The sequence below is a fragment of the Odocoileus virginianus genome, chromosome 6, assembly GCF_023699985.2.
Source record: "Odocoileus virginianus isolate 20LAN1187 ecotype Illinois chromosome 6, Ovbor_1.2, whole genome shotgun sequence".
Lineage (NCBI taxonomy): Eukaryota > Metazoa > Chordata > Mammalia > Artiodactyla > Cervidae > Odocoileus > Odocoileus virginianus.
Window position 1 is genome coordinate 3090162 of NC_069679.1, and position 23284 is coordinate 3113445.

General features: G+C 38.2%; 1 protein-coding gene across 4 annotated transcripts in view; it reads left to right on the forward strand.

Annotated features, from left to right (window-relative positions):
* Window positions 1-23284, forward strand: part of SCAMP1 (secretory carrier membrane protein 1) — a 149872-nt gene that overhangs the window by 83320 nt on the left and 43268 nt on the right. For all 4 annotated transcript variants that reach the window (XM_070468580.1, XM_020902675.2, XM_070468581.1 and 1 more), the window contains 2 exons: window positions 13213-13314; window positions 15814-15931. In XM_070468580.1, the coding sequence (XP_070324681.1) occupies window positions 13213-13314; window positions 15814-15931 (220 nt within the window). The remainder of the gene's footprint in view (window positions 1-13212; window positions 13315-15813; window positions 15932-23284) is intronic.

Here is a 23284-nt window from a genome sequence, read left to right on the forward strand (position 1 = left end):
GATCCAGCAATGCTGTTACACATCATGTATACCTGCAATGGTGTTTTTTCCTCCTGGACCTCTTTTAAAAACAATTATTATTTTTATAATTTATTTATTTTTTAATTGAAGGATAATTGCTTTACAGAATTTTGTTTTCTGTCAAACATCAGCACGAATCAGCCATAGGTGGATATATGTCCCCTCCCTTTTGAACCTCCCTCTCATCTCCCTCACCATCCCACCCTCTTGGTTGTTACAGAGCTCCTGTTTGAGTTCCCTGAGACATACAGCAGATTCCCACTGGCTGTCTATTTCACGTATGGCAGTGTAAGTTTCCATGTTCCTGTCTCCATACATCTCACCCTCTCCTCCCTTCTCCTCCCCATGTCCATAAGTCTGTTCTCTACGACTGTTTCTCCATTGTTGCCTTGCAGATAAGTTCATCAGTACTATCTTTCTAGATTCCATATTTATGCGTTAGCATATGATATTTATGTTTCTCTTTCTGACTGACTTCACTCTGTATAATAGGCTCTAGATTCTTCCACCTCATTAGAACTGACTCGAAGGCATTCCTTTTTATGGCTGAGTAATACTCCCATTGTGTATATGTACCACAACTTCTTTATCCATTCATCTGTCAGTGGACATCTAGGTTGCTTCCATGTTCTAGCTGTTGTAAATAGTGCTGTGATGAACTTTGGTGTACTTGCATCTTTTTCAATTTTGGTTTCCTCAGGGTATACGCCTAGGAGTGGGATTGCTGAATCATATGGTTTTATTCCTAGTTTTTTTTTTTAACGTTTTTATTTCCTTCATGCCTCTTTTTTTTTTTTTTCATTTATTTTTATTAGTTGGAGGCTAATTACTTTACAATATTGTAGTGGGTTTTGTCATACATTGACATGAATCAGCCATGGATTTACATGTATTCACCATCCCAATCCCCCCTCCCACCTCCCTCTCCACCCAATTCCTCTGGGTCTTCCCAGTGCACCAGGCCCGAGCACTTGTCTCATGTATCCAACCTGGGCTGGTGACTGTTTCATTATAGATAATACACGTTTTGATGCTGTTCTCTCGAAACATCCCACCCTCGCCTTCTCCCACAGAGTCCAAAAGTCTGTTCTGTACATTTGTGTCTCTTTTTCTGTTTTTCATATAGGGTTATCATTACCATCTTTCTAAATTCCATATATATGTGTTAGTATGCAGTAATGGTCTTTATCTTTCTGGCTTACTTCACTCTGTATAATAGGCTCCAGTTTCATCCATCTCATTAGAACTGATTCAAATGAATTCTTTTTAATGGCTGAGCAATAGTCCATGGTGTATATGTACCACAGCTTCCTCATCCATTCGTCTGCTGATGGGCATCTGGGTTGCTTCCATGTCCTGGCTATTATAAACAGTGCTGCGATGAACATTGGGGTGCACGTGTCTCTTACAGATCTGGTTTCCTCAGTGTGTATGCCCAGAAGTGGGATTGCTGGGTCATATGGCAGTTCTATTTCCAGTTTTTTAAGAAATCTCCACACTGTTCTCCATAGCGGCTGTACTAGTATGCATTCCCACCAACAGTGTAAGAGGGTTCCCTTTTCTCCACACCCTCTCCCGCATTTATTGCTTGTAGACTTTTGGATAGCAGCCATCCTGACTGGCGTGTAATGGTACCTCATTGTGGTTTTGATTTGCATTTCTCTGATAATGAGTGATGTTGAGCATCTTTTCATGTGTTTGTTAGCCATCTGTATGTCTTCTTTGGAGAAATGTCTGTTTAGCTCTTTGGCCCATTTTTTGATTGGGTCATTTATTTTTCTGGAATTGAGCTGCAGGAGTTGCTTGTATATTTTTGAGATTAATCCTTTGTCTGTTGCTTCATTTGCTATTATTTTCTCCCAATCCGAGGGCTGTCTTTTCACCTTGCTTATAGTTTCCTTTGTTGTGCAAAAGCTTTTAAGTTTCATTAGGTCCCATTTGTTTATTTTTGCTTTTATTTCCAATATTCTGGGAGGTGGGTCATAGAGGATCCTGCTGTGATTCATGTCGGAGAGTGTTTTGCCTATGTTCTCCTCTAGTTTTATAGTTTCTGTTCTTACACTTAGATCTTTAATCCATTTTGAGTTTATTTTTATGTATGGTGTTAGAAAGTGTTCTAGTTTCATTCTTTTACAAGTGGTTGACCAGTTTTCCCAGCACCACTTGTTAAAGAGGTTGTCTTTTTTCCATTGTATATCCTTGCCTCCTTTGTCGAAGATGAGGTGTCCATAGGTTCGTGGATTTATCTCTGGGCTTTCTATTCTGTTCCATTGATCTATATTTCTGTCTTTGTGCCAGTACCATACTGTCTTGATGACTGTGGCTTTGTAGTAGAGCCTGAAGTCAGGCAGATTGATTCCTCCAGTTCCATTCTTCTTTCTCAGGATTACTTTGGCTGTTCGAGGTTTTTTGTATTTCCATACAAATTGAGAAATTATTTGTTCTAGTTCTGTGGAAAATACCATTGGTAGCTTAATAGGGATTGCATTGAATCTATAGATTGCTTTTGGTAGAATAGCCATTTTGACAATATTGATTCTTCCAATCCATGAACACAGTATATTTCTCCATCTGTTTGTGTCCTCTTTGATTTCTTTCATCAGTGTTTTATAGTTTTCTATGTATAGGTCTTTTGTTTCTTTAGGTAGATATACTCCTAAGTATTTTATTCTTTTTGTTGCAATGGTGAATGGTATTGTTTCCTTAATTTCTCTTTCTGTTTTCTCATTGTTAGTGTATAGGAATGCAAGGGATTTCTGTGTGTTAATTTTATATCCTGCAACTTTACTATATTCGTTGATTAGCTCTAGTAATTTTCTGGTAGAGTCTTTAGGGTTTTCTATGTAGAGGATCATGTCATCTGCAAACAGTGAGAGTTTCACTTCTTCTTTTCCTATCTGGATTCCTTTTACTTCTTTTTCTGCTCTGATTGCTGTGGCCAAAACTTCCAAAACTATGTTTAATAGTAGTGGTGAGAGTGGGCACCCTTGTCTTGTTCCTGATTTCAGGGGAAATGCTTTCAATTTTTCACCATTGAAGGTGATGCTTACTGTGGGTTTGTCATATATAGCTTTTATTATGTTGAGGTATGTTCCTTCTATTCCTGCTTTCTGGAGAGTTATAATCATAAATGGGTGTTGAATTTTGTCAAAGGCTTTCTCTGCATCTATTGAGATAATCATATGGTTTTTATCTTTCAATTTGTTAATGTGGTGTATTACATTGATTGATTTGTGGATATTAAAGAATCCTTGCATTCCTGGGATAAAGCCCACTTGGTCATGGTGTATGATTTTTTTAATATGTTGTTGGATTCTGTTTGCTAGAATTTTGTTAAGGATTTTTGCATCTATGTTCATCAGTGATATTGTCCTGTAATTTTCTTTTTTTGTGGCATCGTTGTCTGGTTTTGGAATTAGGGTGATGGTGGCCTCATAGAATGAGTTTGGAAGTTTACCTTCTTCTGCAATTTTCTGGAAGAGTTTGAGTAAGATAGTGTTAGCTCTTCTCTAAATTTTTGGTAGAATTCAGCCCTCGGGTGTTGCACAAAAGCGTGGACTGGGCTGCGCCTGCGTTTTGTGCCTTCCCGGACCCAAGCAGCTCAGGCAGCCTGGAGCTGACGGGTGCACTCTCCCCGGGTGCGGCGCGCCTTCTCCCCTCCTCGGTCCCAGCCTCAGTTTCCGCCTGCGCCAGTTGGGTGCGTGCGCCTTCTCCCCTCCGCGTCCCCAGCCCCAGTCCCCGCCCATGCCGGTCGGGTGCGTGCGCCCTGTGTCTAGCCACGACCCTCCCGGCAGATGTCGACCATTCAGAATCTCTGGAGGTTTTTGATTAGAAACTGGAGGCCTGTTTGCAGTGTGGTAGGGGATGCCGCCTCGGGGGGCCAAGCTTGCCCCTTTCCCCTTCCCCCTTCCCCCTGCCTCCTGCCTTCGGAGGGGCTGTGCCGGTCCACAGCCGTTTAGCTCCTCTGGACTTGCTCGGTCCCTTTGTTCTGCGAACGCCGGCAGTGTGTTCGGGCAGGTTAATTTCCTCTCTCTCTTTTGCTGTCCCACAGTTTAGGTTGGTAACTCACAAGAGCTCCCTCCAATTGCCCTCAGGGCACTCAGGCCCGGTCCTTACCCTAAGCAATGCCGCCCGCTCCTCTCCGTTCTGTCTCCACTTGCTGGTGGCGGATGCGGGCGTCTGGGGTACTTTTCTGCTGGGAGTTGCTTTTAGGCATGTAATCTGTGGGTTTTATTTTTCCCCTCCCAGTTAGGTTGCCTTCCGAGATTTAAAAACTTCCCCCAGACCTGCCAGTGCGAGGGTTTCCTGGTGTTTGGAAACTTCCTCTATTAAGACTCCCTTCCCGGGACGGATCACCGTCCCTAGCTCTTTTGTCTCTCTTTTTATCTTTTATATTTTGTCCTACCTCCTTTCGAAGACAATGGGCTGCTTTTCTGGGCACCTGATGACCTCAGCTAGCGATTGGAAGTTGTTTTGTGAAGTTTGCTCTGCGTTCAATTGTTCTTTCGATGAATTTGTAGGGGAGAAAGTGGTCTCCCCGTCCTGTTCCTCCGCCATCTTGGCTCCTCCCTCTATTCCTAGTTTTTTAAGGACTCTCCATTCTGTCTTCCATAGTGGCTGTATCAATTTGCATTCCCACCAGTAGTGCAAGAGCATTCCCTTTTCTCCACACCCTCTCCAGCATTTATTGTTTGTAGACTTTTTGATGATGGCCATTCTGACTGGTGTGAGGTGATATCTCATTGTAGTTTTGATTTGCATTTCTCTAATAATGAGTGATGTTGAGTATCTTTTCATGTGAAGCCATCTGTATGTCTTCTTTGGAGAAATGTCTGTTTAGTCCTTCTGCCCATTTTTTGATTGGGCTGTTTGTTTTCCTGATATTGAGCTGTATGAGCTGCTTATATATTCTGGAGATTAATCCTTTGTCCGTTGTTTCATTTGCTATTATGTTCTCCCGTTCTGAGGGTTGTCTTTTCACCTTGTTATAGGTTCCTTTGGCAACCCACTCCAGTGTTCTTGCCTGGAGAATCCCATGGATGGAGGAGCCTGGTGGGCTACAGTCCATGGGGTCACAAAGAGTTGGACATGACTGAGCAACTTAACTTTAACTTTGCTGTGAAAAAGTTTTTAACTAGGTCCCATTTGTTTACTTCCGTTTGTGTTTCCACTGCTCTAGGAGGTGAGTCACAGGGGATCTTACTTTGATAAATGTCATCAAGTGTTCTGCCTATGTTTTCCTCTAAGAGTTTTATAGTTTCTGGTGTTACATTTAGGTCTTTAATCCATTTTGAGTTTATCATTGTGTATGGTGTTAGCATTCTAATTTCATTATTTTACATGTAGCTGTCCAGTTTTCCCTGCACCACTTATTGAAGAGGCTCTCTTTTCCTCATTGTATATTCTTGCCTCCTTTGTCAAAAATGAGTTACCCATAGGTGCATGGGTTTATTTCTGGGCTTTCTATCTTGTTCTGTTGGTCTGTATTTCTGTTTCTGTGCCGGTCCCATACTATCTGGATGACCGTAGCTTTGTAGTATAACCTGAAGTCAGGAAGGCTGATTCCTCCAGCTCCACTCTTCTTTCTCAAGACTGCTTTGGCTATTCAGGGTCTTTTGTGTTTCCATATGAATTGTGAAATTTTTTGTTCTAGTACTGTGAAAAATGCCATTGGTAATTTCATAGGGATTGCATTGAATCTGTAGATTGCATTTGGTAGTATAGTCATTTTCACAATTTTGAATCTTCCTACCCAGGAACATGGTATGTATCTGTATCTGTTTATGTCGTGTTTGATTTCTTTCATCAGTGTCTTATAATTTTCTGTATACAGTTCTTTTGTCTCTTCAGATAGGTTTATTTTAGATATTTTGTTCTTTTTGTTGCAATGGTGAATGGGATGATTCCTTAATTTCTCTATTTTTTCGTTGTTAGTATATAGGAATGCAAGTCATTTCTGTGTATTGATTTTTTATCCTGTGACTTTGCTAAATTCACTGATTAGCTCTAGTAATTTTCTGATAGTATCTTTAGGGTTTTCTATGTATAGTATCATGTCATCTGCAAACAGTGAGAGCTTTACTTCTTTTCTAATCTGGATTCCTTTTATTTCTTTTCTTCTCTGATTGCTGTAGCTAGGACTTCAAAAACTATGTTGAATAATAGTGGTTAGAGTGGATCTCCTGGACTCTTACTGATTCTGGCTGTGGTATAGCTTTGCCCTTGAGGTGGCCAGAGGAGTTGGGGAGTGGAGTGGCAGAAGTGGTTACCTGGCCCTGTAAGAGCTTCACAGCTTTACCAGGCTTTTAAAGCAGTTCGGATGAACTTGAAATTCATGTGATCATTATATCATTTAAGTTTACACTTTACAGAATGTTCTGCTATTCAGTATACGGGAAATTATCTATACTTAATGTGCTTTCTGCTCCATAACTACCTCAGTTTTTTTTTTGCATACAAGTGTTTAATAAATTTTAGGCTTTTGGCAGGGAATTGCAACTGGTATTATAAAATTGTTTTCACAGGGAAGTCAGATTCACTTTTTTTATATTGTTTTGAAGAGAGGAAGTATATTTTAAGTAACTCTTTGTATAGTTAAAAGCAGAGTAACTGTTTGAAAATTGGAATTTGACTGATTTTACATTTGTAATAATTTGGATAGATTAGAGGAAGATTTGTGCACTCTTGGAAGTTAAAGTCTAGATAGTTCAGTACGTGCTGGCATGTGGAATTTATAGCTTAGAGAAATTTGTAGTGTTTTTAAAATGATCATTTATATTAGTGTGGTAAGTGTATATGAGATTAATTTTACCGTCTTATTGTCCAGAAACAGAAAGATGGGTTGATCAAATGAAGCAAACAAAGTCTGTTAAAAAATATGTTTAGCTTCCTTAAATAGTAAAAGTAGAAAAAATGAGAAACTCTGAGGTTTCTGTTTCATCAATTTAGTATACTAGCTGTGCATCTTTCTACTTTTACTATTTAAGGAGGCTAAACATATTTCTCTATAGACTTTGTTTGCCTCATTTGATCAACCAACTTTTTTCTTTCTGGACAAGAAGACAGTAAAATTCATTTCGTAGCTGCGCTTTTATATGAACTAACTGTACGCATGGGAACTTCCATGGTGGATCAGGGGTGAAGACTCCACCTGCAGTGCAGGAAACGCAGGCTCAATCCCTCGGTCGGCAGTACCCCCTGGAGGAGGGGGTACAAACGACCCCACTATTCTTGCTCGGGAAATCCCATGAACAGAGAAGCCTGGAGGGCTACAGTTCATGGGGTCGTGAAAAGAGTTGGACAGGATTTAGTGACTAAACAGCAACAACAACAGCTATACATACAAAGGAGGAAGATGAACCACTCTTTACATTCCTTCATTACTATTTGAGAGCAGTATTTTAGAAATACTTTCCTTTTATTAGGACAGCTTAATTTTTTAGTTTTTAAAATTTATTTTTAAGTGAAGGATAATTGCTTTAGAGTATAGTGTTGGTTTCTGCTCTGCATCAGCATGAACCAGCCACAGGTATACGTATGTCCCCTCCCTCTTGAGTCTCCTTCCCTCCTCCCACCCTGTCCCACCCCTCTAAGTTGTCACAGTTGAGCTCCTGTATCTTAACAGCAAATTCCCGCTGGCTATCTGTTTTATGTATGGTCCTGTATATGTCTCTGTGTTACTCTCGCTATTTGTCCCACCCTCTCCTTCCCCCTGCTGTGTCCACAAGCCTGTTCTCTATGTCTCTGTCTCCACTGTTGCCCTGCAGATAGGTTCATCAGTACCATCTTTCTGGATTTAATGTATATATGCATTAAAATGTGATACTTGTTTTTCCGACTTCACTCGTATGATAGGCACTAGGTTCATCCACATCATTAGAACTGACTCAGATGCATTCCTTTTATGGCTGAGCAATATTCCATTGTATAAATATGCCACAGCTTCTCTATCCAGTCTTTTGTCAGTGGACATCAGGTTGCTTCTGTGTCTGTGCTGTTGTAAGTAGTGCTGCGTTTTACGTTGGGATACATATGTCTTTTCTGGTTAATGGTTTCCTCAGGGTATATGCCCAGGAGTAGGATTGTTGCGTCATATGGTGGTTTTATTCCTAGTTTTTTAAGGAATCTCCATACTGCCCGCCATAGTGGCTGTATCAATTTACATTCCCACCAGTGGTGCAAGAGGGTTCCCTTTTCTCCACGCCGTATCCGGAATTTATTGTTTGTAGAGTTTTTTGATGATGGCCATTTTGACTGGTATGAGGTGATTCTTCAGTGTAGTTTTGATTAGCGTTTCTCTAACACTGGACAATGTTGAAGATCTTTTTGTGTGCTTATTAGCCATCTGTATTTCTTTGGAGAAGTGTCTGTTTGGGTCTTCTGCCCATTTTTTGATTGGGCTGTTTGTTTTCCTGATGTGATCTGTATGAGCTGCTTATATATTCTTGAGATTAATCCTTTGTCAGTTGTTTTGTTTGCTATTGTTTTCTCCCACTCTGAGGGTTGTCTTTTAATCTTGTTTATAGTTTGCTTTGCTATGTGAAACTTGTATGCTTAATTAAGTCACATTTGTTTATTTTTATTTCAAAGAGGATCTTGTTGTGATGCATGTCAAAGAGTATACTTCCTTTATTTTCCTCTAAGAGAGCTTTATAGTTTCTGGCCTTACATTTAAGTCTTTAATCCATTTTTAGTTTATTTTTGTGTATGATGTTAGGAAGTGCTCTTGTTTCATTCTTTCACATGTAGCTTTTTCACAGTTTTCCCAGCACCCCCTATTGAAGAGGCTATAAGACGCTTACTTTTTAAGACATATTCTGTACCTTGTAATAGATTTCTTAGACGTTTTGTTAGGTAGGTTCAGTTTATAGAATTTATCTGTTAAGTTTGGAACCTAGAAAGATCCCTGTTAGGTAACTGAAATAGCTGTTGTGATGCCTTTAGACATTATTCTATTTATGAAACTCTCTTCAGAGTATGTGTTACATATACTCTGGTTTCTTGGTATACAGGTAATAAAGCAAAAACATTAATAAGAAAAAAGAACATATATATGTATGAGCCATGCTCATATTAATATAGACAAATGACTGTTAAATAAATGAAGCAGAAGGGACAAATCTTCCCTAATGAAGACTTCCAAAAATGTGTTTTGGGGTTGGAATAGTCACTGGGATGAGCAGAAATGGAGTAAACTTTGGACAGTTGAAAATCTTGCCAAAGAATCAAATTCAACAGTATGTTTAAAGATACTGTGTCACAATCAAGTGAGTGTAGCTTATTCTAGGAATTCAAGATTGGTTTAAGATTAGAAAATTAGTTATTGTAATTCACTATATGATCATCTTAATTGATGCAAAAGAAACATTTGACAAAATCCAAAAACCTTCACTTTCATGATAAAAACATTCAAAGTTGGAATAAAAGATAACTTTCTCAACTTGATAAAGGGCATCTATGAAAAACTGTAACATTTAACATCATACTTAATGGTGAAGGACTAAAAGCTGTTTAAGATCCAAGAACAAGATACAGATGTTTATTCTCACCACTTATTTTAAACTTTGTAGTAGAGATTCACACCAGTATAAACAGGTCAGAAAACAAAGTAAGAAGCCTCACATTAGAAAGGAAGGAGTAAAACTGACTTTTTTCCCCACAGATTACATAATCATCTATGTAGAAAATATAAATGGAGACATACATCTTGTTAATGGATTGGAAGACTCAATATTATATGATGTGAATTCTCTCCAAATGGATCTATAGACGCAATGTAATCCCTATAAAAATCCCTTTAGGTTATTTTATGGAAATGAACTAGGTGATTCTAAAAGATATATAGAAATGTAATAGCCTAGAATAGCCAAAACAACTTTGAGAAAGACAGCAAAATTGGAAGATTAACATACCTAATTTAAAGACATACTTGAAAACTTAAGCAGTCAAAATGGTGTGATACTGACATAAAGGTTGACAAATAGAATGAGGAGACAGAGTTCAAAAATAAACCCACCCACATATAGATAAATGATTTTTTTTAGAAAGGTACAAAGGTAATGTAGTGCAGAAAGATTGGTCTTTTTAAGAAATGATGCTGGAAAAAACCTCAAATAGCCAAAGTAATCTTGAGAAAGAAGAATGGAACTGGAGGAATCAACCTGCCTGACTTCAGGCTCTACTACAAAGCCACAGTCATCAAGACAGTATGGTACTGGCACAAAGACAGAAATATAGATCAATGGAACAGAATAGAAAGCCCAGAGATAAACCCACGAACCTATGGACACCTCATCTTTGACAAAGGAGGCAAGGATATACAATGGAAAAAAGACAACCTCTTTAACAAGTGGTGCTGGGAAAACTGGTCAACCACTTGTAAAAGAATGAAACTAGAACACTTTCTAACACCATACACAAAAATAAACTCAAAATGGATTAAAGATCTAAATGTAAGACCAGAAACTATAAACTCCTAGAGGAGAACATGGGCAAAACACTCTCTGACATGAATCACAGCAGGATCCTCTATGACACACCTCCCAGAATATTGGAAATAAAAGCAAAAATAAACAAATGGGACCTAATGAAACTTAAAAGCTTTTGCACAACAAAGGAAACTATAAGCAAGGTGAAAAGACAGCCCTCAGATTGGGAGAAAATAATAGCAAATGAAGCAACAGACAAAGGATTAATCTCAAAAATATACAAGCAACTCCTGAAGCTCAATTCCAGAAAAATAAATGACCCAATCAAAAAATGGGCCAAAGAGCTAAACAGACATTTCTCCAAAGAAGACATACAGATGGCTAACAAACACATGAAAAGATGCTCAACATCACTCATTATCAGAGAAATGCAAATCAAAACCACAATGAGGTACCATTACACGCCAGTCAGGATGGCTGCTATCCAAAAGTCTACAAGCAATAAATGCGGGAGAGGGTGTGGAGAAAAGGGAACCCTCTTACACTGTTGGTGGGAATGCATACTAGTACAGCCGCTATGGAGAACAGTGTGGAGATTTCTTAAAAAACTGGAAATAGAACTGCCATATGACCCAGCAATCCCACTTCTGGGCATACACACTGAGGAAACCAGATCTGTAAGAGACACGTGCACCCCAATGTTCATCTCAGCACTGTTTATCATAGCCAGGACATGGAAGCAACCCAGATGCCCATCAGCAGACGAATGGATGAGGAAGCTGTGGTACATATACACCATGGACTATTGCTCAGCCATTAAAAAGAATTCATTTGAATCAGTTCTAATGAGATGGATGAAACTGGAGCCTATTATACAGAGTGAAGTAAGCCAGAAAGATAAAGACCATTACCACATACTAACACATATATATGGAATTTAGAAAGATGGTAATGATAACCCTATATGAAAAACAGAAAAAGAGACACAAATGTACAGAACAGACTTTTGGACTCTGTGGGAGAAGGCGAGGGTGGGATGTTTCGAGAGAACAGCATCGAAACGTGTATTATCTATAATGAAACAGTTCACCAGCCCAAGTTGGATACATGAGACAAGTGCTCCGGCCTGGTGCAGAGGAATCGGGTGCAGACCCAGAGGGATCGGGTGGAGAAGGAGGTGGGAGGGGGGATCTGGATGGGGAATACATGTAAATCCATGGCTGATTCATGTCAATGTATGACAAAACCCACTACAATATTGTAAAGTAATTAGCCTCCAACTAATAAAAATAAATGAAAAAAAAAAAAAAGAAACGATGCTGGAAATAATTGCATTTATATGTTCAATAAAAGAACTTTAATCCATCCCTCATATCTTAAAACTTAACCAAAAAAGGGGACATAAACTTAAATGTTAAACCAATAAATATAAAACTTCTTGAGAAAACAAGAAAAAAATCTTTGTATCTTGTCTTTGGCACAGATTTCTTAGATAAAACAATAAGATCAAGGTTCATAAAAAAACCAATTGATAAATTTGAGTCCATAAAAAGACAAAACTTTGTTCTTTAAAAAACATTCGTAAGAGAATAAAAAGATAAGCCATAATCTGGGAGAAAATTCTACAAAGCATTTATCTGATAAAAAGACCTATATATTCAAACTCAGAGCGAAAACTCAACAGTAAGGGGAAAAAGCACCTTAAAACCTTGGAAAAATATTTTGATAGTTCACCACAGGAGATGTATGGATGACAAAAATGTGGATAAAAATGTGCTCAACATTAATTATTAGGGAAATGCAAATTTAAATTGAGTTACCACTATACAACTCTTAGAATGGCTAAAATTTAAGGAATTGATTTTGTCAAATCTTAATGAGATGTGGAATTCTCATATACTGCCATTGAGAATATGAAGTAGAACAACTCCTTTGGAAAACAATTTTACAGTTTCTTTAAAAATTAAACTTATATCTAACATGGGTTCTAGCCATTCCACTTCTAGGTAATTATTTACCAGGAGAAAAATAAATGGATGTTCATATGTGGATATATACATGAATGTACATGGCAGCTTTATTTTTAGAAGGAGAAACCATAAACAACTGTCCATCAACAGATGAATGAATAGGTAAACTGTAGCATACTATGCAATGGAATACTACTCAGCAGTGAAGAGGAATGGACTTTTGTTACATGGCAACAACATGAATGAACTGGAAAATAACTGCTGAATGAAAGCAGGCAGACAAGGAAAAAATATATACTATATGATCCCATTTAAATAAAACTCATAAAATGTGTAACATTGTGACAGAAAGCAGTGGGTGGGGAGGGAGGAATTAAGCAGTGCACAGAATTTTGGACTGTGTTCAGTAGTTTGACTAGAAAAGTTTCACGGTTATATACCTAAGTCAAACCTTTCAGGATTGTGTATTTTAAATACTTGCAGTTTATTATATGTTATCTGTTAATTATAATTCAGTGAAGCTATTTAATAAAAAATAAAAGGAAAGCAAAGCAACTTTTCTTTTGCCAAGATGTTTTGTGGTGCAGTTGGAAATCAGTGAGAGTAATAATAATAACATTGTCTAAGCGTTTGGATAGACAGTTCAGGTAGTTGCCACTGATATTTTTAAAAATATTTTTAAATTTTGTATGTCAGTCTACATGTGAATGTAAAAGTATTGAGAAAAATGATGACATTTTCCCTTTCTTTTTCTCCCTACCCCCCCCTCTTTCCCCCTTTCTTTTTAAAAACAGGAGTGATAGTTCATTCAGATTCTTTGTATTCTTTTTCGTCTATATTTGTCAGTTTGCTGTACATGTACTCCAGGCTGCAGGATTTCATAATTGGGGTAACTGGTAAGTCATTTACCTTAATTACTCTAGTTATAATCTCTTCTTCTAATATCTTAATATAATTTTTGAATTCCTAAAAAATATTTGACATAGAAAAACCAGATTAGCAAAAGTAAACAAATATTAAAAAAGGCAATTAAAAAATCTCCTAAGGACTAATCTTTGAAGAAATTTAAGAGAAGAGTACTTGTTATGTGTAAAGTGCTATTTTAGGTATGTGGACATGTAGACACATAGCTGCAAACACACATGCACATGTCTGAAAAGTAGTCACTGCACGCTTGTTAAGGATCTGTCTTTAAACAATAGAATCATTCTTCATATGGCAGAATGCTCACTCAGCGGGGGACCCTCAGGAACTGAGACTGTTTAGACCCTGGTTAGAAGGTAACAGATTTTATATCTCTCTTCAGATACTCTAGAGCAAACGTTCTTTGAGTGAAATGTACACTAGAAATGTACATAGAAGAATACATATTTATAAAATCATCCTTCTCTGTCTTGTAACTGTTGCATACAGTTGAATTTTTGTAAGGTAAAATCATATGCAAAGCAACTTTGCTGCATTATGTATGTAAACAAAACTGATCATGTAACTAGAGTGTATTTGAAGACTTGAATGTAGTATGTGACTACTGAATTAGAGCAGACACTGAAAGTGATAGCTTTGCAGATCTAACGAGCACATATACATGCATACAATTTATTAGGGTATTTTAAATCAGTTCTAGGAAAAAGTAGTGTTCATTATCATTTTAAAAATTTTAGTCTTTAGTATTTGACAGAAAGGAGATGTTTTAAATGTTTAATTAAAAAATACACTGTTCATGTTAACAGTACTTTCTTATTTATAATGAAGCCAAAATAATTTCTTTTGCTTTTTAGTACAGACTTAGGAAAAAGTGTTAAAACTAAGCATAGAAGCATGTGAGGTGACTAAATAGCACAGGAATCTGCTAGTGAGCGTGCACACAAGGTGACCTGTTATAAGCTAGATCTCATGTAATTCAGCAGACTTTAAAAAATCAAGCTGTTTATTCTGAGATAATTGTTGAGTCACAGACTTGATAAGAAGTAATGAGAGATCCCCAAGTATCCTTTGTTTAGTTTTCCCCAGTGGTAACATACTGTAAAACTATGGTATAGTATCAAAATCAAGATCTTGACATTGATACAGTAAAGACAGAAGATATTTTCATCACCAAAAGATCCTTTATTCTGCTATTTATTGCCATACTCACTTCCGTCCTTAACCCTAGCAGTCGCTGATCTGCTTGTCCCCTCAGTTATGTTATATAAATGGAGTCATACAGTCCGTAGCCTTTAGCTTTTTTCACTAAACCTGATACTCTGGAGATTCACCCCGGTCGTCATGTCTGTGAGTAGTTATCCCTCTTCATTGCTGAGCAGCTTATGGTGTGGATAGACCACAGTTTGTTTAACCACTCACCAGTTGAAGGACCTTGGGTTGTTCCCAGTTTCGGGCTATTCTGCTATAAACATTCATGAACAAGTTTTTGTGTGAACATAAATTTTCATTTTTCTGTGATAAGCACCCAAGAAGAGTGTAATTGTTGGTTCGTATGGAAATTGCATGTTTTTTATTTTTATTTATTTATTTTAAAATGATTTCCCCCCACCTGGGGCTGTCCGCTAATAAGGGATTGAACCCGTCAGAGTACAGAGTCTTAACCACTGAACTGCCAGGGATTCCCTGTTTGGTGTTTTAAAAAAACTATTTTCCAGACAGTGTTCACCAGAAAAGCTGCACCATTTTACAGTTCCAACCACAATGTATGAGTGCTTCAGCTCCACATCTTCACCAGACTCTGGTGGTGTCACTGATTTTTTTTTCAAGCCATTCTGATAGCTGTGTAGTGATGTCACACTGTGGTTTTAATATTTACTTCTCTAATGTTCTATGGTGTTTTATCTTTTTTTGTGCTTGTTTGCCATCTTTATATCCTCTTGGTGAACTGTCTCTTCATGTCTTTGTCCACTTTCTAATGGAAATTTTTTTAATTTTAAAGATTTACTTTTAAGGTTGAGATATGAAGGTTCTTTATATATTTTGGATACTAGCTCTTTGTTGAATATGTGGTTCTCAAATATTTTCTTACATAATTAAACAAAATTTAAAATTAACTTTAAAAAAATAATAGTGAACTCATAGGTTTAAAAAATGTAAAATCTTGTGTTCATATTTAAGGCTCTGGATTTTGGTGCTTAGGTTTGATTCAGACTGTGCTGTTTTTATTAGCTGTGTGACCTTGGGCAAGTCACTGAATAATCTTGGAGACTAAGTTTCTCATCTATGAAATAGGGATTAAATATAACATATATCATAGGGGGTTATTGTGAGAATTAAATGAGTTAATGCATACAAAAAACTAAAATGTTGCCTGGCTCATAAGTGCTGAATGTATGTTAGTTATTATGTGATTGTTTTTAAAATTGTGTGTTAACTTATTTGCCTAATTATGCTTTTTAAAAATTTCATAGTGGTTGGATTTCATCCCTTACTGGTCTCAACAAAAGTATTCCTGTTGGAATCATGATGATAATTATAGCAGCACTTTTCACAGCATCAGCAGTCATCTCACTAGTTATGTTTAAAAAGGTAAGTGAAATTTTGTGTCTTTAAATTTTTTTAGTGAACCTGATATTCAGTTCTCATTTTCCGATCTTGTTGATTTAGTGTAACCTCAAGTCATTTTCTTGTTGTTCTTATGCAAGTTTGCTCTCTGAAGATTATGTTTCACAATTAAAAGCTATGTATAGAATGGGCTTCCCTGGTGGTCCAGTGGTTAAGACTCTGTGCGCCCAGTGCAGGGGGCGTGGGTTCAGTCCCTGGCTGAGGAGGATCCTATATGCTGAATGGTGAGGCCAAAGAAAAAGGTTATGCATAGATAAATTTTAGAAAATTGTGTCATATTTTAAACTTCCTGTAAAAAAGGAGTATTTTAAAATTTTATTAACTGAAGCCTTCTTTTATTGAAGAATCAACCTCATTTTTAAAACTTGTTATCCTTCTGTATATTCTGATTTCTTTTTTTGAGTATGGCATAGTAGCTCAATTAATAAATAGAAGTAACCATTCTGTGTGTAGTGCATACATTTTATTTGTATTTAAAATTTGAGAACACTAAATTATTTTATCTAAGAGTATAAAGTGAGCTAGTAACAGATTCAGGCTATAATACAGATTGAATTTTGGTTTTAGTAAAAATCCCAATTAGCTATACAGTTGGCCTTCTATATCCACAAGTTCCACATCCTCTTAATTTGAATACTGTGAATTGAAAATATTAGAGAAAAAAATTCCAGGAAGTTCCAAAAACCAAAACTTGAGTGTGCTCCACATCGTCAACTATTTAGATAGTACCTAATTGATTTAATAACTATTTACATTGTATTATATTGTATAAGTAATCTAGAGATGATTTCAAGTATACATACAGGGAGGATGTGCATAGGTTATATGCAAATGCTGCCCCACTTTGTATAGGGGACTCGAGAACATCCTCAGATTTTGGTACCCTTGGGTGTGAGGGTAAGGGGTATCATGGAACCAATACCCTACAAATACTGAAGGATGACTGTTTCTTCCTATAGAATTCCCATGGCTGTTTTCATTGCCTTTAAAAATGATTACATAGGATAGGGGAAAAAATAAATATTTTTATTTTATATGAAGTTTTACTGTGTTTTAGGTATGTAATTTAGTTCAGTTCAGTCGCTTAGTCGTGTACGACTCTCTGCGACCCCATAGACTGCAGCTTGCCAGGCTTCCGTGTCAGTCACCAACTCCTGGAGTTCACTCAAACTCATGTCCATGGAGTCGGTGATGCCATCCAACCATCTCATCCTCTGTCATCCCCTTCTCCTCCTACCTTCCATCTTTCCCAGCATGAGGGTCTTTTCCAGTGAGTCAGTTCTTCACATCAGGTGGCCAAAATATTGGAGTTTCAGGTTTAGCATCAGTCCTTCCAGTGAATATTCAGGACTGTTTTCCTTGAGGATGGACTGGTTTGACCTCCTTGCTGTATTATTATATTGTCTAATACATTAGATATATACTAATGTATATTTTTATTTTTTATTGGTGTATAGTTGCTTTGCAGTGTGTGTTGGTTTCCGGTGTACAGCGACGTGAATCAGCTCTGTGTGTACATAGATCCCCTCACTCCTGGACCTTCCTCCCACCCCCCTAGGTCACCACAGAGCGCCAGGCTGAGCTCCCTGTGTGATACACCAGCTTCCCACCAGCTATGTGTTTTACACCTGCTAGTGTATACATGTCAATCCCAGTTTCCCAGTTTGTCCTACCCTCCCCTTCCCTCACTGTGTCCACATGTCCCTTCTCTATGTCTGCATCTCTGTTCCCACCCTGGAAATTGGCTCATCTGTACCATTTTCCTAGATTCCACATGTTCCAACATGATATAGAAACCTTGTGATGACACCTATGTTTTAAAATGATACTTTTTGATGTTTCTCACATTAAAATAACATTGTTTCCCTTTAATTTGCTGTCTAGTAATTTGGAATATGTACAAGGATTGCATAGAAATAACTGTAGCTTATATTTAGGAAAACTGCATTCTTGAAATATTTGGCTTGTATGTTTTCCTTTAATCCTTCTCAAAACTGTGAAACTTAGGCTATATTCTTCCTGTCCATATTTTCCTACATTTTTTCTCTCTTAAAAGCTTTTACTGCCTTTTAGACATACATATGCATAACTGTTGAAACTGCTTTCTGAGTTACTCATTCCGTTTTCCTCCTCCTTGGACTCGGAAGCCGTCTGTGTTGCAGGTGGCCTTCTTCCTCGGCCTTCCTCATGACGTCCTGATTCTCCTGCCCCTGAGGCTGGGCTTCCTCCTTCGTTTCTTGGCTCAGCTCACAGTAAAGCTCATCTTCAGTGCGCTCAGCTCTCTGCTCTGTGCTTTTGCTGTGCGGTCTTTCTTCCCTTGGGGATTTCAGCCTTCCGCATCATTTCAGGCTCTTCCCCACCTGAATGGACTAGCATCTTGGAGTTGAAAGACAGTACTTTACCCAGCCGTTTAGTGGCATCTTCAGGTGACTGTTGACCTGCTCTGGTTGATTGCTGTCATTGTCTCACAGTTCATTTCAGTTTAGTTGCTCAGTCGTGTCCCACTGTTTCTGACCCCATGAATCGCAGCACGCGAGGCCTCCCTGTTCATCACCAACTCCCGGAGTTCACTCAAACTCATGTCCATCGAGTTGGTGATGCCATCCAGCCATCTCATCTTCTGTCATCCCCTTCTCCTCCTGCCCCCAATCCCTCCCAGCATCAGGGTCTTTTCCAGTGAGTCAGCTCTTCGCATCAGGTGGCTGAAGTGTTAGAGTTTCAGCTTCAACATCAGTCCTTCCAATGAACACCCAGGACTGATCTCCTTTAGGATGGACTGGTTGGATCTCCTTGCAGTCCAAGGGACTCTCAGGAGTCTTCTCCAACACCACAGTTCAAAAGCAGCAATTTTTCGGCGCTCAGCTTTCTTCACAGTCCAATTTTCACATCCGTACATGACCACTGGAAAAGTCATAGCCTTGACTAGATGGACCTTTGTTGGCAAAGTAATGTCTCTGCTTTTTAATATGCTGCCTAGGTTGGTCATAACTTTCCTTCCAAGGAGTAAGCATCTTTTAATTTCATGGCTGCGGTCACCATCTGCAGTGATTTTGTTTATTTATTTATTTATTTATTTATTTATTTATTAGTTGGAGGCTAATTACTTTACATCATTACAGTAGTTTTTGTTATACATTGAAATGAATAAGCCATGGATTTACATGTATTCCCCATCCCAGTCCCCCCTCCCACCTCCCTCTCCACCCGATCCCTCTGGGTCTTCCCAGTGCACCAGGCCCGGGCACTTGTCTCATGTACCCAACCTGGGCTGGTTATCTGTTTCACCCTAGATAATATACATGTTTCAATGCTGTTCTCTTGAAACATCCCACCCTCCCCTTCTCCCGGAGTCCACAAGTCTGTTCTATACATCTGAGTCTCTTTTTCTGTTTTCTGCAGTGATTTTGGAGCCCCAAAAAATAGTCTGACACTGTTTCCACTGTTTCCCCATCTATTTCCCATGAAGTGATGGGACCAGATGCCATGATCTTAGTTTTCTAAATGTTGAGCTTTAAGCCAACTTTTTCACTCTCCTCCTTCACTTTCATCAAGAGGCTTTTTAGTTCCTCTTCACTTTCTGTCATAAGGGTGGTGTCATCTGCGTATCTGAGGTTGTTGATATTTCTCCCAGCGATATTGATTCCAGCTTGTGCTTCCTCCAGCCGAGCACCTCTCACGATGTACTCTGCATATAAGTTAACTAAGCAAGGTGACAATATACAGCCTTGATGTACTCCTTTTCTACTCATTATAGTTAGCATGTTGTACATTATATCTCTAGTACTTACACATGTTATAAGTTGAAATTGGTACCTTTTGAAGGGGGGATTGAATCATCCAGTTCCCCTTCGCCTAAGCCCCCCCACCCCATAACCTCAAATTTGGTGTCTTTTTCTATGAGTGAGTTTGTTTTTGAAGTATACTTGTCCTGCAACACTGTGTTCGTTTCTGGTGCACAACATGGTGATCCAGTATTTCTGTATGTGTCAAAATGATCACCGCAAGAAGTCTACCATCTGTCATGATACAAAGCAGTATATTATTGACTGCATTCCCCACACTGTATCTTTTAAAAGAAAAAAGTCCTTTGAGGGGGTCTGTGGCCATAGTTTATAACCACTAGGGGTCAGGCTTTTCATAAGGAGTTAATGCCCTCTAAAAGTTAGCTATGCACACTGTTTTGGCTCTAGAAGAGTTAATTTCTTTTTATTAGGGTATTCTGTGTCTCCAGCACCAGCTGAACCGTGATCTGTGGTATATTTTCATTTCATTGACAATGAATACAATTTTGATAACTTTTGTTGGCATTCTGAAGTCTCACATAATTTGGAGTTAGCTAATCACTGGTATCTCAAGCGCCAAATATGAGCTCTGTGGTATCTTTGTTTTCCCTTAGTGTCATCTTTTAATCTAATATAAAATAATTGAAATGCAAGAATATCTTCTCTTGCACCTCTTTATTGATAAGGGAACAGTTTCTTTTAGGTTATTCCCAAGCAGTATTTTTTTATAGGTTCATGTTTTTAGAGTAGACTAGTCAAAGAATTAAATACTAGTTATGGGTCAAATAACAAATGGATGAGTCATAGGAGATTGTATATTAAGGGAATACAAAATTTCCCCTGTCCTTTAATTGATAGAAAAGCTAGAATAACTTAGTGTGGAAGAGATAAATACATAAAACATAATTTGTATTTCCTTTGGGCCCTAGTTTTGAATGGTTATTCCTTCAATTGTTAATATACCTCATCCATATTAATAAAATGATGGTTAATAATGACTTTTTGTACTTCAAAAGAATTTTAGAAAAGGTTATTTTCATTTCTTTGAAAAATAAATTTTTTAAAGCATTTAATTTTTTTCTATACAAAAATGTCTGTTTTGCAAGTACTCTTTTATTTTCTGTTGTTTGTTGTTCAGTTACTAAGTTGTGCCAACTCTTTGCGACCCCATTGACTGCAGCACACCAGGCTCCTCTGTCCTCCACTATCTCCTGGAGTATGCTCAAATTCATGTCCATTGAGTCAGTGGTGTGATCTAACCATCTCATCCTCTGCCACCCCCTTTTCCTTCTGCCTTCAGTTTTTCCAGCATCAGGGTCTTTTTCAACGAGTCAGCTCTGCATCAGGTGGCTGAAGTATTAGAGCTTAGCTTCAGGATCCGTCCTTCCAATGAATATTCAGGGTTGATTTCCTTTACGGTTGACTGGTTTGATCTCCTTGCAGTCCAAGGGACTCTCAAGAGCCTTCTCCAGCAACACAGTTTGAAAGCATCAATTCTGCGGTGCCCAGCCTTCTTTATGGTCGAACTCACATCTGTACCTGACTACTGAAAAAACCACAGCTTTGACTATAGGGACCTTTGTCAGCAAAGAGGTGTTTCTGCTTTCTAATAAGCTGTCCAGGTTTGCCATAGCAGTCACCATCTGCAGTGATTTTAGAGTCCAAGAAAATAAAATCTGTCACTGCTTCCACTTTTTCCCCCATCTGTTTGCCACGAAGTGTTGGTTCTGGATGCCACCATCTTAGTTTTTTGAATGTTAAGTTTCAAGCCAGGTTTTTCACTTGCCTCTTTTCACTATCATCAAGAGGCTCTTTAGTTCCTCTTCACTTTCTGCCATTAGAGTGGTAATATCTGCATATCTGAGGTTGTTGGTATTTCTCCCGGCAGTCTTGATTTTATCTTGTGAATCGTCTAGCCTTGTATTTTGCATGATGTACTGTGCATATATGAGCACTGAAGAATTGATACTTTTGAACTGTGGTGTTGGAGAAGGCTCTTGAGAGTCCCTTGGACTTCAGGGAGATCCAACCAGTCCATCCTAAAGGAAATCAGTCCTGAATATTCATTGGAAAGTATGATGCTGAAGCTCCAATACTTTGGTCACCTGACACGAAGAATTGACTCATTGGAAAAGACCCTGATGCTGGGAAAGATTGAAGGCAGGAGGAGAAGGGGATGACAAAGGATGAGTTGGTTGGGTGGCATCACCAACTTGATGGACATGAGTTTGAGCAAGCTCCGGGGACTGGTGATGGACAGGGAAACCATGGGGTTGCAAAGAGTCAGACACGACTGAGCAACTGAACTTAACTCTGCGTATAAGTTAAATGAACAAGGTGAAATATATATCTTTGTGATATTCCTTTCCCAGTTTGGAACCATGACCTGTTCTAACTGTTGCTTCTTGAGCCACTTACAGGTTTCTCAGGAGACAAGGTTGTCTGGTATTCTCATTTCTTAAAGAATTTTCCAGTTTATTGTGACCCACACACTCAAAGGCTTTAGCGTCGTCAGTAACGTAGAAGTAGATGTTTTCCTGGAATTCTCTTGCTTTTTCTATGATCCAACAAATGTTGGCAACTTGATCTTTGGGTCCTCTGCCTTTTCTAAATCCAGCTTGAACATCTGGAAGTTCTCAATTCACATTCTGCTGAAGCCTAGCTTGAAGGATTTTGAAGGATTTTGAGCATGACCTTGCTAGCATGTGAAATGAGAGCAACTGTATGGTAGTTTATACATTCTCTGGCATTGCCCTTCTTTGGGATTGGAATGAAAACTGACCTTTTCCATTCCTGTGGCCACTGCTGAGTTTTCCAAATTTGCTGGCATATTGAGTGCAGCACTTTCACAGCATCATCTTTTAGGATTTGAAATAGCTCAACTGGAATTCCATCACCTCCACTAGCTTTGTTCATAGTAATGCTTCCTAAGGCCCTCTTGACTTCGCATTCCAGGATGTCTGGCTCTAGGTGAGTGACCACACCACTGTGATTATCTGAGTCAATAAGACCTTTTTTTTGTATAGTTCTTTTGTGTATTCTTGCCACCTCTTCTTCTTCTCTTCTGCTTCTGTTAGGTCCTTACTCTTTCTGCCCTTAATTGTGCCATCCTTGCATGAAGTAGACCCTTGATATTGCCAGTTTTCTTATATCTTATAAGACTTATATCACTATAAACTTCACTCTTCAAAACTTGTTTTGCTGCTTCCTATAAATTTTGAATCATAGTGGTTTCCTATTTCTTCAAGTATTTTTTTAATTTCCTCTTTGATTTCTTCAGTGACCCATTGTTTGTTTAGGAGCATATTATTTAGTCTCCATGTGTTTGTGGTTTTTTGCATTTTATCCTTGTAGTTCTAGTCTTACAGCATTGTGGTCAGAAAAGATGCTTGATATGATTCCAGCTTTCTTAAGTTTATTGTGACTTGCTTTATAGCCTAACATGTGAACTATCCTGGAGAATGTTCCTAGTGCATTTGAAAAGAATGTAATTCTGCTACTTTGGATAGAATCCTTTCTATATATTTATTAACTT